The sequence below is a fragment of the Sphaeramia orbicularis genome, chromosome 24 (assembly GCF_902148855.1).
Source record: "Sphaeramia orbicularis chromosome 24, fSphaOr1.1, whole genome shotgun sequence".
NCBI classification, from domain to species: Eukaryota; Metazoa; Chordata; class Actinopteri; order Kurtiformes; family Apogonidae; genus Sphaeramia; species Sphaeramia orbicularis.
This window is the reverse complement of record NC_043979.1, coordinates 36,789,067-36,803,218: the sequence shown is the minus strand read 5'-3', so window position 1 is coordinate 36,803,218 and position 14,152 is coordinate 36,789,067. Positions and strand designations below refer to the sequence as shown.

General features: G+C 40.8%; 1 protein-coding gene across 2 annotated transcripts in view; it reads left to right on the top strand.

The window, feature by feature from the left end:
- Positions 1–13,230, top strand: part of sesn1 (sestrin 1) — a 62,079-nt gene extending 48,849 nt beyond the window's left edge. The window contains exons 1-9 of one of the 2 annotated variants that reach the window (XM_030127920.1): positions 8,184–8,436; positions 9,216–9,281; positions 9,386–9,586; positions 9,677–9,859; positions 10,130–10,366; positions 10,466–10,720; positions 10,810–11,000; positions 11,110–11,254; positions 11,358–13,230. In XM_030127920.1, coding sequence (XP_029983780.1) covers positions 8,335–8,436; positions 9,216–9,281; positions 9,386–9,586; positions 9,677–9,859; positions 10,130–10,366; positions 10,466–10,720; positions 10,810–11,000; positions 11,110–11,254; positions 11,358–11,444 — 1,467 coding nt within the window. In that variant the 5' untranslated portion in view covers positions 8,184–8,334 and the 3' untranslated portion in view covers positions 11,445–13,230. Of the gene's footprint in view, positions 1–8,183; positions 8,437–9,215; positions 9,282–9,385; positions 9,587–9,676; positions 9,860–10,129; positions 10,367–10,465; positions 10,721–10,809; positions 11,001–11,109; positions 11,255–11,357 lie in introns of those variants that run through there. The other variant, XM_030127919.1, reaches the window with a different exon arrangement.
- Positions 13,231–14,152: the final 922 nt, after the last annotated feature.

Genomic DNA, 14,152 nt, shown 5'->3' with positions numbered 1-14,152 from the left:
TGAAATGTACTACAAAATCACCCAGCGAAAGGAAATCATCAGTAATGAAGATCTCTAATGCCCCTATATAAAGAACAATTAATCACAAACCAAACCTCATTTTTGGTTTTACTTGAGCGTACACAATAAATAAAACACAAAAGTAGCAAAAATATGACTTGAATGGCATTTAACTGTACTCTCTGTCTTTTTAAAAATTTCTTCTCTCTGCCTCTCCATTTCAGTCCAATGTCATAAGAAGCATCAAAAAATTTACGTGTCTCTGAAATGACTGGAAATATTGAGTCAGTGACTATGGGCGTAACGGACAGGCACCAAGGTGATTGAGTTTCCACCTAATCAAACAGACATTTCATAAACGATTAAACATTAATGGGGTTGTCGGCGTGATGTTGCACTCAAATGAGGTTCTGCCAGCTTTTTGTTCTGCCATTCAGTACCGGGCCTCATTGCCTATTTATGAAGTAACAAGACCTGACCAAAATGGTTCTGAGAGCAACGATTAGGCCCTATCACTTCCTCCCCTCTTAAAGTACAGCGGTATCACATCCCCTCTCCACCTTTGCAATCAAAATACATCTTGGTAAAGGTTACAGATTGAGGGGATAGATGGTGCAAAAAGAGAAGGGCAGAAGCAAAACCGGTGTCAAAAACAGACACAAAAAAATGAATGCATTGTGCAGTAGTTTCTAGTCTTTGCTGCGTTACATCAGACCTTATCAGTGCCTGTTTTGTCTACTGTCTTAGCTGGGAAACCTCTCACTGGATCACTGCTTTCAAGACTGCCAACCCTTTTTTGTTTTGTTATATAAAAAGAAGCCACACACTGGTTTTGTATAAGCAGCTACATGGGAATGATAGAACCTCAATGCTTCATAAAGTTTCATGGTTTCTAGCTTTTACTGCCTTCGATAGGCAGTAGCTCAGGTTATGATTACAGGTCCGAATGGTCTCTGGTGTTGTTCCGACCTTGTTTATTGGTATTTTTGGGAATGAATCACCGCCTTTCTGTATTCTCACACACACAGGTGAAGGGTCGGGTCTTTTGTGCAGACTTAACAGTGCCCATTATGAATTATAGGCTGATGATCAACAATGCTTTGGCCACCGTCCCAGCGAGATGAGTCATTTTAGCTTAGTCAGCAAAGCCGAGGTCTTGTCAGAGAAAGAGAGAGAAAAAAACAGCTGTGCATGTGAGGAGGCGCACAGCAGCGTCGATCTAGAGGGGCTGTTTTCTTTAGACTGTTAAGAGTCCCTTTGCAGAAACAGTCCACTTTGTTAGTCCCATGTTTTTTGGATAGCATACATAGAAGAAATAAGCTTGCCCTAGATTTGACAGTGTGTCTTCAAACATTTACTATTGAGCCTGCACGATATGAGGAATATCTGTAATATGTGCTATCATTCATTATTGAAGGGAAGATGTGACTTGTGATTAATGAGCAAATGTTGAAGTGTGCATATTAGCAAGGGCGTCTTTTGGATTTAATATGTACAAGTCCAAGATCCAAAACTCCATAAACATATGAAATAAATTAAGTTAGCACAAATGGTACATGAACGAGCCAAACAATAAAAGAAAAACATTTAATAAGACATTGTAACAGAAAAATCTTTATTACTAGTGGTAAATCTATAAGAGAGTAAAGTTTTTCTCCCTTGCTTCCATTAAAATACCCTCTCATGCATCTCTTGCAACATAAAATGTCTAGAAAACAACTTACATAACCAAATCAATAGAGGTTTCATACCATGATTTGACAAAAAAAGAGTTTGGCTATTTTGTCATAGTTTGTTTCAGGAAATTATTAGTTATCTGTCTGCACAATTTTTATTCTGATACTTCTCAAAGCTCTTGTCTTTTGTCTTATGGGGTTGCCATCTGTACAAATAACGAGGATGATGATGATGAAATGACCTCAAAACATGATTAGAGGTTTTAGAATCTTTGGGGATTTTACTAGATATGGATAGATGGACAAGGGGACTTCATGGTGCATTCAAGTACACCTTGCATATACAGATATCTATACTTGAATGAAGTCAAATGTGAAACATGGGCCCATCTGGATACTGGTAACATTGTCAAATTATACACATTATAAATCAGCATTAACTGATACAAAAAAGTATCACCATCATGTTTTTTTTTTTTGTTGTTCTCACAGCCCCATGTCAAAGTACAGCCAGGCTTGTTATTGTGCAAATAAAAGGAGAAGTGGAACAGTCGAACCAAAGCAAGGAGCGTTTCATTGATTTGCAGTCGCTGTGTCATATCGGCTAAAGATAGCAAGGGAGGGTTTGGTATTTTCTGTTTTTCTATGGGATCTTTTCTCTTGGAGCTTGCTGTATTGTGACAGCTGCCCTCTCCCTGTTAGAATAACATCCCGGGGAACTCACTCTTCCTCACGTGCATACAGGGTTGCAAGCCAACGCCTTTTCCCCTGGACTGTATCCCGGAGTCAGTATATATTATTTAGGGAAGTGTACATACATGTCTATTCCTGACTGTATCAAGTCATGAACTGCTGGTTATTTGTTCCAGGGTCCTCATTTTCCTCAATCTGTAGGTTTTTTTTCCTCTTTCCCGTGTGCTCCCTGAGTTCTCTCCAGTTCCTCTGCATTTCATGGAATCCAGGGAACGCTGTTTCCTTCCAGTGTTGGTGTGCTCTGGTCCTGGACTAAGCCGATCTGGGGGACACGACACACCTCTCCTCTCAGGAAAGCCGGCGCTTGGCGAGACCACTCCACTCTGAAAGGCTGCCAGAATATACACAGATCAGAGAAGAGGCGACTGGGAAAAAAATGAGAATAAAAGGGATCAAGAGTCGTCAAAGGGGGACATAAGGCAACACTGGTCCACCTAATTCCCAAACTGATCCAGCACTGGCTCAGAAGCATTAACATCAAATGAAGATTATGGTTAAAACTACGCAAGATCAAGCTTCACGTTGTTATCTGAACATCTTTTCACAACTTTGCAGCAGTTTGTAAAGTTCAGTGTTACAATAAGTATTCAGATGATCCAGTAAAGTAAAATCACTAATACTATATTGTAAAAATACTCCACCATAAGTAATAACTCAGCATTTAACACCTTATGTATCCAAGTATTATCAGCAAAATGTCCTATTGTATGAAAAGCTGTGTAAAATGCTCCCAATGAGTGTTCAGTTATCTGCATAATGTTCATTGGGTCGTTGGATTCATGCTACTTTTACATTCATATGTTTGTTACGTTTTACTGTAGATGTTTGAGGTTTAGTTTATCTCAGCTTCTTTATATATTGTTGGTAGTTGAATCTTTTGAAATGCATCATGCTCTAATATTATCATATGTTTGTAGCGGTGCTGTCTGACAAGAAAAAAGTCAACTTTTCATGAGATCCAAAAAACAAATCAGTAGACAGCTTTGTAACAATGTGCTTTCCACCTTATACCTCAGGGTTTTGGATAAATGTCTCTTCATGGACAGGAATGGAATGGAAAATTGATTGGAGTAAAAGTCCATAGTTACACTCCACCACTGATAGAATAAGGGAAAAGTCTTGAAGTTTTTGCCCTCTGGACAGGCAAGGGTTAAGCTCCAGTCCACTCTCTGAAATGCACAGTGATAGATGAACATGCTCAAACCTAGTGCAGTGTTTGAAGAGTGGGGTGGGGGATACCCTCTTAGGCTGCAGTTTTCACTCTTTTACTGTGAGCAACTTTAAAGCTTTTCTCATCTGTAAATGTGAAGTATTTGAAAAAGGTTTTCGTTCTAATGCTGTTACAAACATTCGGGGTTGGTTAAGAGTGATCTGTTGACATGGAAAAAGAAAAAAGTTTGTTTTTCAGAGATGAGAGTTGCTGTTGTGAGCCTCTGGGCTATGTTGAACCTTGTGGTTTTGTGTTTGCTGTGAAGTTTGCAGATAGTTGTTTTGCTACTGAGTGAAAGTTGAATGATTAAACTCTACAAGTAGGAACACTCTCGAAAACTGAATTACTTTCGATGAAACAGGCCAGATTAGGTTGTAGTGAACTTCATACCTCGGCAAAACTTTTTTTTTTGTTTTCTCTTTCTTTTTTTCCTCAGAGAAACAAGAGAGGGTAGAGAGAGAGAGCAGAGAAGATTGGTTGCTGTAACTGTTGTTCTTGCTTCTGATTGGTGGAAGCCTGTTGCTAGGCTTATGTCAGTGTTCGAGAGTTTTCTGCTTCCTCTCCCCCTGTGCAGCGATAGGTCGAGTTTGAACTGGTCTGGTGGACTTCTGCCACTTGTTGAACATCCCCACAGTTTTTGCGGTTCCCTTGATGCATGAGAAAAAACAGCAGCCACAGAGCTGAGGCACATATGTGCAGAGTTTATATCTGACATGGCTTCCTCAGTGTTTTTAATCTCATTAACTTTTATCATCCTCTTTATTGGTTTAAGGCTGTTGTTTATTCTGATGTAGTCATGAAGGAAAAACAACAGCTATTTATGAACATTTAAGAAGGTCGTTTTCATACTGTGCAAGTGATAAAAGTGTTTTGTGAGCTAATCTGCAACAGCTGACAGATTTTGATGAAATAGCTTCATTACATTAAAAAAAGTGAATTCCTGAATGAAAACTCGCTTATTTAACTTTAAACTTTTTGAGTTGCACCTCTTGTCTCACTTTTTCCACAAGCAGATATTCAATGCTGTTTTAAAGTGACACTATCATTTGACCATTTCTACAACAGTCATACTCTGATGGTTTGTGGCTGTAAAATTTCACATGTTACTCTTCAGTGAAACATAAAGTGGTCAACTTTAATTTAATGTGAGCACAGTGGACTGAAAACAGGTTTGACTTAAGTTTGACTTTGATAAAACATCCATACAAACTTCTGAGAGCCTCTTGAGCGTTTACCGATGCTCCAGTGTACATACCACTGTGTTTTTATGGCTATTTGCAGAATTAAAATGATATTTAGCTGACAGGACAGGATCATTTACTGGGCTGTTTTTACAGTCCAGATGTCTGTCTCGGATGTGTTCACTTTTATCTAAATTGGGTACAGTGTAAGTTTTACAAGCTTCTGGTCTTCTGTATAGCTTTTAAAAACACTGTCTCTGTTATACTGCATTGTTTTTAACCATATCTAAGGCTTCAGGTGGACATAAACAGCTCAACATGTATGAGCAATAGCACCTGTTGAAGTTTAAAGAACATTTTCATTCATTGCAGCAAATTCACAGTAGGCATGTTCGAGGTTCTGTCTTGTTTTCTACTTCTGGTATATTTTAAAGTGAAGTAGAGAAAAGACATTAAGGAGAAAGATGAGGACATGATAACCATCAAATGCTCAAAACTGTGACAGTACACCCCTAAGAAACAAGGCTGCATCACGTAGTTTGGAGCATTTAGTCGCACAAGAACAACACGACTTCCTGAAGATAAAACCAAATAACACCGAACAGTCTGGGTCTTGAGCCTCCCAAAAGACACCTGCAGTCAGTGTGGTTTTCTTCATGTCACAGTGTGATATGAACCACCTACAGATGAACTATACAAGGTCTTACAGTGACTGAAGGGTAGCTTAGTTGCCACAGAAAATAACTGAAAAGCTACAGAGAATGAAGTTCTTCTGTACTGACAAGTATAATATGGCGATGTCACTGTTTGTGCAGATTTACCATGCATGTAAAAGCAAATATAAGTGACACTATTGTGCCTTATTAGATGTGTAGTTTACTACATTTAGTCTCCAAACACAGTATTTTATTTCTTAGAGGCTCTTGTGGTGCTCTCCAGGTACCAACTTGCTGTATATAGTTTTTAACAAAGGAGTCCCAGTGACAAATGATACCATGTACTGCTCTTGAGGTACCTTAGATGAGTATTTTACATTTTAAACTGTATTACTTTGACTACTCTGAATGATTTTGACTGTTTGTGACAAAAAGATGAGGTATTCTTTTATGAATTGAGAATGTTCTTGTCATTCTCAAACTACAAATATTCTGTTGGGAAATAAGTTTAAGGTTTTTTGAGCTCTTACCTATTAACACAGCAGCAAAATGAATTTAAAAAAAAGTCATATATAATAGGTAAACACTGACTGAAACCATAATTACTTCTACTTTTCATACTTAAAAGTACGTGTTGCTGATTTTGTAAGGTTTTGGAATCCAGAACTTGTGTTTTATTTTTACAGTGTTGTGTTAATAGTTTTACTGTAGTAAGGTACTTCTTTCATTGCTGTCACTTATGTTCCTATTTGATAAGTTCAAGTGTTGATACACGTGTGAACAAACTCCAAATGTTAGACTTCATTTATACCTATATATTATTCAGATAATTTCAATGAAAACTTGAGGTGAAATCTCAGCCTTACACAATCTGGACAAGAGCGCTCAGGCCTGTTCAGAGACATGTTCATAGAGACGCTCCTGATGGGAGTACATTAAGCCCCATAGAGTAGTCAGTGCGTGCACTCTGACAATAGTGTTTGGCCCTGTCCCTGAGGCCGGACCCCCGAGCCTAAGCGCTTTTATGTGAAAAGGTTTGGTGTGTCGTAAGCCCTAACGCTGACCAGCCTCTTCTGCAGCTTTGCTGAGCCATGGGGCTCCCAGCAGCTCTGGGAGTGCTGACTCCAGCCCTGGGAACATGTTTACTGCTGCCCCACACCCCACCCTGTGGCATCAGGAGATGGACCAGGGAGGGGGCGACTCGATTGACACAATGAACGTGCTGAATACTGTGCTATCTATCTAGCGATGGGTGCTGGAGACGTACCATTGGTTTGCCAACCTGGCTCTTCATCAAAGTGCACAGGGGCTGATAGTCACCAAATTTAATTTGTTTGTCCAGTTTTTATCCAAATCAATGATTGTCAGTGACTTTGGAGTTGAGTTACACTGAAACAAAGTTCATCTCATTCATTTTTTTCCAAACAATTCCTGCTATTATGTAATTTTTCTCCATAAAGCAAGTCTTTATAAAATCTTGGTAAATAGCATTTCTTGTTTTGCTCAGGATGCATGCTATTTTGAAATCTCACATAGAAACATGACCCACAAGTGTGCATGTGTGTGTTTGTCCACTGTGTAACCAATACGAGGATGCTTTTGTAATGTGGTTGCTGGCAATCCACAAAGGAAACAACACTTTACTTACTTATGCTGTTGCCAGAAATGTTTATTTGTTGCTTGAAATGAATACCATATCTGATTGAAATAATTTCCTGAACCAACTGCAATAAAAAGGTGAATATCCTGCAGTTATATATGAATTACAGTACTGTACAGTTTATTGTTTTCAGTAAATCTCCTATGATAAAATTTTGAGTAATTATTGACCTTGGAACCAGCCTGGTATGATAAACCAGTTATACACTGTTCTAGTGAATGTGTTATTGTCAAGAGGGGACAAACAAAGCCATAAGAGCTGCCTTTCTTATCTCTGCTTCCTCCTGGCTTTTAAAGGAGTCTTACAGTCCGGACTGATTGGTGGAGGAATGACATTATCTGTGGTCTGATAGGCTGCAGTGCAAAACCACTAACTGAATGGCCGTTGTTGTTGCAGCAAGTCCTGCAGTTATCCATTTCATAGCTCGCTGATGCTGATCTTTAGACCTGTACTGTGTCTTCTTCTTAGGAGAACTGAGGCTCTGTTTACAACTCCTGTGCAACAACAAAAAACAGTACTTGCTGCTGCATGCTGAAGCTGTTTTTGGGTTGTTGTTGTTGTTGTTGTTAGTGGTGGTGATGAATGCACATTGCATAGATAAAAGATAACACACATATGCATATTTATCTGCAACAGACAGTGGAGAAACTACAATTATCCTACAAGGTTGTCAAAGACACAGGCCCCCCAAAATGATTGATTTTACTGCTCATTACAGTGATAGTAGAGGACAATGAAGCTGCAATCAGTGTGAATTGATTCCTCTGATAATTTAGTACATACGGTGTAATGCATGACAGTAAATTCAATCATGATCAATGGCAGCTGCGAACAAAAGAAGCAGAGAGAAGTGATGATGTTTTCTTAGGGGGGAATTGTTCCCTCTGCTCACGTTTAGGACCCCCCTCTCTCCTCACGGGTCGCCCCTCCCAGTTTTGTTTCTCCCGCTCCTATTGGCTGGCTGGTGGCTGTTTTCGCGACGCGATTGGCCAGCACGGCTGTCAATCACACGAGCCTCGTCTTATTTACCGAATGTATGCGAGAGAGAGGACGGTATTCTGCTGTGGGGCTGCAACAGCTGACAACTGAGCACTTAAACCAGTGCCTCAAGGAACAAAGAGAAGAGGAAACAGCCATCAGAATAGGTTTTTAAATTTTTTATAACGCAAAAATAATTAAAGTGCAGCGAGAACACGACATGAGGCACGCTGTCGCACCGGCTGAAAATGTGGAAAATAATTCTTTTGCAGTGACAAGCCTATTGAAGATATGTTCCCATTGTGAACGGCGAAGCAAAAAGGTAGGAGAAAGAAAATGCTGCAGGGTTGAAATACACTTCTACAACAGTGCACTGTGTTTGTGACTAAATGCTGCTTTAGGGTTTCAGGAAATTCTGCTCACTTTTTTGTGTTTCCAATCGACCTTTTTCCTCTGAGCAAACAAACTGCAGTGCAGTCTTTTGTCCAGGCTTGTTTACGAGTCACAAGAGTTTGGGACCATCGGACAAGATCTTCTTAGATCGCTTTTATTTCTTGTAAATTCTACGTCAGATGAAGTTGATATTTAGATAACATATCAATACAGTTCGGTGAAAGCAGTGTCATTTGTGAATAATATTGCGTTCGAGTGTCATTCATTCATCTGGTCCATTGTGCCTGTCACCGTCCCCTGGACATGTCAAGGCAAGCAGCGGAAAGTTACCCGAGCTCAAACAAACAATCTATTGGCTTCTTTTGTCGTTAATTTTGTATTAGGGCAAATAGTCTGTTTGTACGTATGGTTAATGACTTTTCTAGGAGACGTTACATCCTGGTTTAAGGCGAAAATCAACGCGAAACGACTGAATTGGCACAAAAATTTACATTTCTTTTTGTTTTTAAATATTCTGTCTTACCATAAAGAATCCGTCAGGTTTACTAATGTGAAACAAACAAAGAGACTGATTTGTCTTCCTCCTGCAGCACTGGAGTGACATTAAAAGCCTCACAATAGAATGTAGTGCATGGTATGTTCTATGCTCGTCCTATTCTTTCTAATAGTAGTTTTAAAAATGTATGTTTCTTTGTTTTTGTCTTTCAGGACTTGGGAGTAAGGATCCCAAGACCCCTTGGTAACGGACCAAGCAGATTTATCCCCGAAAAAGAGGTAAAACTCATCCTGCAACCTTTACACCTTCAGTTTGAAGCTTTAAATCCTCAGTTTTGGATGAAAATGTATTAATTTTATCACTTTTTTTTGTTTTAAATCAGATTCTTCAAGTCAGTAAAGTGGACACCAGAACGCAGTCGATATTTGAGGATGCGTTTGCAGCCCTCGGTCGCCTTGATAACATTTCCCTCGTGATGGGCTTCCACCCACAGTACCTGGAGAGTTTTCTCCGGACGCAGCATTACCTGCTGCAGATGGATGGACCCCTGTCTTTGCACTACCGACACTACATCGGCATCATGGTATGTGGAGACTCTGAACTGCTCAATGTTCTATTCACTGAGTTAAACTGTCATTTCTGGTGCTTAACCTCATTGTCTGTGATTCTGCAGGCGGCAGCTAGACACCAGTGTTCCTACCTGGTCAACCTGCATGTGAATGACTTCCTCCAGGTCGGTGGTGATCCTAAGTGGCTTAACGGCCTGGATGAAGCTCCGCAGAAGCTCCAGCAGCTCGGCGAGCTCAACAAAATCCTGGCCCACCGACCTTGGCTTCTCACCAAGGAACACATTGAGGTAAGAGGTCGATAGAATGATGCTGTCTGGAATGGAGCATGGATGTAGACACGAAAGCCCTTATGTAACAGGCTGAGATCATGTGTGCTGATGACTGTATAGCTGCAGCTGTGCAACTTGGATGAAAATTAAGGCTAATGAGGTATAGTAAAGCAGGGCTTAAGGAAGAAAAAGTGACATCAACTGGGATGAGCTGGTTTAAAACAATGTTCCACTTTTACTTGTCTTTAGTTGGAATTCTTTTAATAAGTTTTTGCTTTGTTTTTCCAGCACCTTCTGAAGGCTGAGGAACACAGTTGGTCCCTTGCAGAGCTGATTCATGCCGTCGTCCTCCTCACACACTACCACTCCCTCGCTTCATTCACCTTCGGCTGTGGCATCTCACCCGAGATTCACTGTGACGGTGGACACACGTTCAGACCCCCATCCCTAAGCCAGTACTGCGTCTGTGACATCGCCAATGGCAACAGTCACGCTAATCACCATGACGATCTGTTTGGCAACCAGGTGAGTGGTTTGGGATGGTGTGTGGACAGGTGCATGGAGATTAACGCGTCATCTATGCTTTTCTTACTCTTTTTTTTTTCTGGTTCTTTGTTTCCGTAGGAGTTGTGTGGCGAGGTGGAGGTGCTGATGGAGCGAATGAAGCAGCTGCAGGAGTGTCGTGATGATGAGGAGGCCAGCCAGGAGGAAATGACTACTCGCTTTGAGAGGGAGAAGACAGAGAGCATGCTTGTGGTCACAGCTGAGGATGAGGAGTGTGTCCCCTCCAGAGACATCTCCCGCCACTTTGAGGACCCCAGCTATGGCTATAAGGACTTCTCCAGGCGTGGGGAGCATGTGCCCACCTTCAGAGTCCAGGTAGAAATAACATACAGTGCCTCAGTGCCTGCAAATGATGTCTTATTTGTGGAAAATTTTGGTTATTAACCTCTGTCTATGTTCTCCAGGATTACAGCTGGGAAGACCACGGCTTCTCTCTGGTCAACCGACTGTATCCTGATGTCGGACAGATGCTGGACGAGAAGTTCCAGATGGCCTACAACCTGACCTACAACACCATGGCAACTCACAAGGATGTGGACACCAGTATGCTGCGCAGGGCCATCTGGAACTACATCCACTGCATGTTCGGCATCAGGTCAGCTGACTTACACATCATATAGCTAGATTTTTATTTCCAGGTTGTGGGCAGTGCCACTTTGTTCCTTACACTGTTTTTTTTCCTTTTTTTTTTCTATGATCCTCAGATATGATGACTATGATTATGGTGAGATAAACCAGCTTCTGGACCGTAGCTTTAAGATCTATATAAAGACCATGGTGTGTAGTCCTGAGAAGACCACCAAACGAATGTATGAGAGTTTCTGGAGGCAGTTTCAGCACTCCGAGAAGGTACGATCCTCTTCACCTATTCTGTTCTGAATTGCAGCTGTTTTTAAAGTGCCCGGAAAATTTCGGTGTTTTTATAAGTGTTTTCTCTTTTTGTCATCTGCAGGTCCACGTTAATCTGCTTCTTATGGAAGCGCGAATGCAGGCAGAACTGTTATACGCTCTGAGAGCGATCACCCGCTACATGACATGAAGTGCTTTTTGGCGTTTTTCTTGTTGTCTTTTTACTGTCATTGTTGTTCGTTATGGGACACTTCAAGAAGAAAAAAAAAGAAAATTAACGGGGGAAATTCAGTGCAAGAGATGTGAGAAGACCTGTGTTGTGATGATGCTTGTCCTGGTGTTTATGGATGTTGAAAAGAGGATCAGAACAAATGAAAGCAAGAAAAAAAGAAAGCAAGAACTGAACTCATCTCAAACTACCAGTGGATGCACAAACTGTTTGTGTTGCCTGCAGTGCCAAAACTGACCAAGAGAGGGCAGCCTGGAGCAAACTCCTCTCTTGGGGAGAATGTGCCAGGCCTATGCATTGACACCGGACAGACACAGAATGACTTTTCAGTATTCCAGCTTGCAACACATCGGTTGCCAATCTCTTCTGCCTCCTTCAAAAGAGTAAAGGCCCACAGAAAATCCCCAGAAAGCTGTGCAGCCACAACCAGTCTGCACTTTGATTCTGTTGTCACTGTTATATTTGTTTAGTTTCTTTAATATCTTTTTATTTCATTTTATATTAAGATAAGTGGATGTTGTTGTTGTTGTTGATGTGGTAACTGGAGGTAGAAGCATAACTTTGGACGGTGTTTTTACGTGTGCCTGAACTATCCAGCACAGTGGTCATACGTGCTGATGCTGCTGCTCCCATGTTGTATTCAGCAGGGTCATATTGACCTCTAAATCACCCCCTACCCAAACCTGTTTTATCCCTTACACCCCTATCCATTAGAAGTCCACTGCATTACCCCCATCCCTGTGATCCTGTACTTCTCAAAACCCCCCAATCCAAATCTCAAATGTCAATGTAAGCTAATCCAAGGAGTGTGTGAAAATCAGAGAGGTGTGGAGAGAAACTCAAAGAACACTGTCTGAGCCCTTTTGAGTTTGACTGTGTATGAGTGGATGAGTCCATGTCCATGACTGAGGTGTGTGTGTGTGTGCGTGTGTTTCACAGAAATGATGGAGATAAAAAGTACGTCTTTGAATTTCATGTGTCAAAAAAAGCGAGGCACTTTGAAGGAAAAACTTCTTGCTTCTGCTGTAGCTGTTATTGTGAGAAAACTGTTTATCATTTGTTGATGATAATGATGATGATGTCTTTGTTTTTTTCTGGTAATAGGGAAAAAAAGAAAAAAATAATCAAAAAGAAAGTTTAAAAACCAGGTTTTGCAGGAGGGATTTGCTTCCGGTTTCCCAAACCACACCTATCTGTCTTCCGCTTATCCCAGCTGCCTGGTCACCCCGACACTTTCAAAGCTTCAGATTGTGAATTTACCAGTAAATGAATACCTCTTCTGTTTTCTCTATAAAACTTATAAGAAGTGCTCTTTGGTTGAGCAGAGACTCTTTTTCTGGGCGGCCATGTTCCCATTGCTAGGGGACTGTGTCAGCCCACACAGGGCCGCTTGCGGTCGATAACTGTCGAACGCAAAAGGTTGTAGCTGTGCTTATTTCCCTGCTGGGGAAGTCTAACCAGTGCAAAAGCAGCTTTTTTATTTTAATCAGAGGTATGATTCCTCTGTTATTTTGTTTTTTGTTTACTAAAACCAGTAAAGTACTGCATTCTTCTGAGGGTGGATTGAGAGATTTGGACAGATGAATGAGTGATTACAGATGACAATGAGGAGGAGGAGGGTGATTATTATGGAATGGTACATTTGGAAGTGGTTTGAGAGGAAGTAGAGGTTTTTCTGATGTCAGTTACTGACACTTTTTTATATGAAATTTATGAAAAAGATGAAAAAATAAACCATGATATTGAATTGTTGTGTATCATTCGTAGTTTTCTCCCTTGTTTAATCAATGAGATTGTATTCAATGTAGAAAGGCCTACTCAGTTCAGGAGGTAAAAACAGTCATAGCACAATCAGTCACCATCAGCAGAACTCACTTCCACTGTTCAGTTGCTCAAATATAGCAAATGAAATAACCAGTGTTAATTAGTAAGCATTTTCACATGCTGTTATGCAAACTATGAGTCATGAAAAGACTTAATTTTCCAAAGTACTCAGCTGTTCAATAATAAAAGTGAGGCTGACATCATCCACAGTAAGCTGAACTCAGGGGAATAGTTCAGTTTGTCATATGGTCCAGGGACTTTTATGTGAATTTCATTTACTGTATAAGCTTGAGAACTATGACTCAGTGGGAACCAGGTTATGGTCCCTGTTCCTGTGGTGCAGTTAAGGTCAAAGTTTCACAGATAAGGCTTTGTGCCTGACCATCGTTGAACTGAGCTAAGGGGATTTCTCGTAGGAAACCTTACCTCTCTTTCCTGTTTGCCTCCACGTCATACCTCATTGGGAATCATTTTCCCAGATGAGTAGTTGGGGGCTGGTAGTCTGAACTTCAGGGTGTTTCCCACCAAGGCTGCAGAGGCCTATCAATACACAATCACCAGCAGAAAACTCAGTGCTATCCCCACTGACCGAACTGCCTTCACATTTCAGTGGCTTTCACAGACCGTATACGAGAAGGAAACATTTATTAAACAACCTCGATATCAGCCAGCCAACTGTCTTTCATATCAACCTGAGAAAATCTATGTAGAGAACAACGTTTGTTTTTAGGTCTGGCTAATGAGTTGTTTAGTTTTTGAAACATTGGCTTGTCTTGTGGTTGTTTTTAAGGTCACTATTGTGTGAAAACTGAGGGAAGTGACACCGGGGGTTTTTACATTAAGTG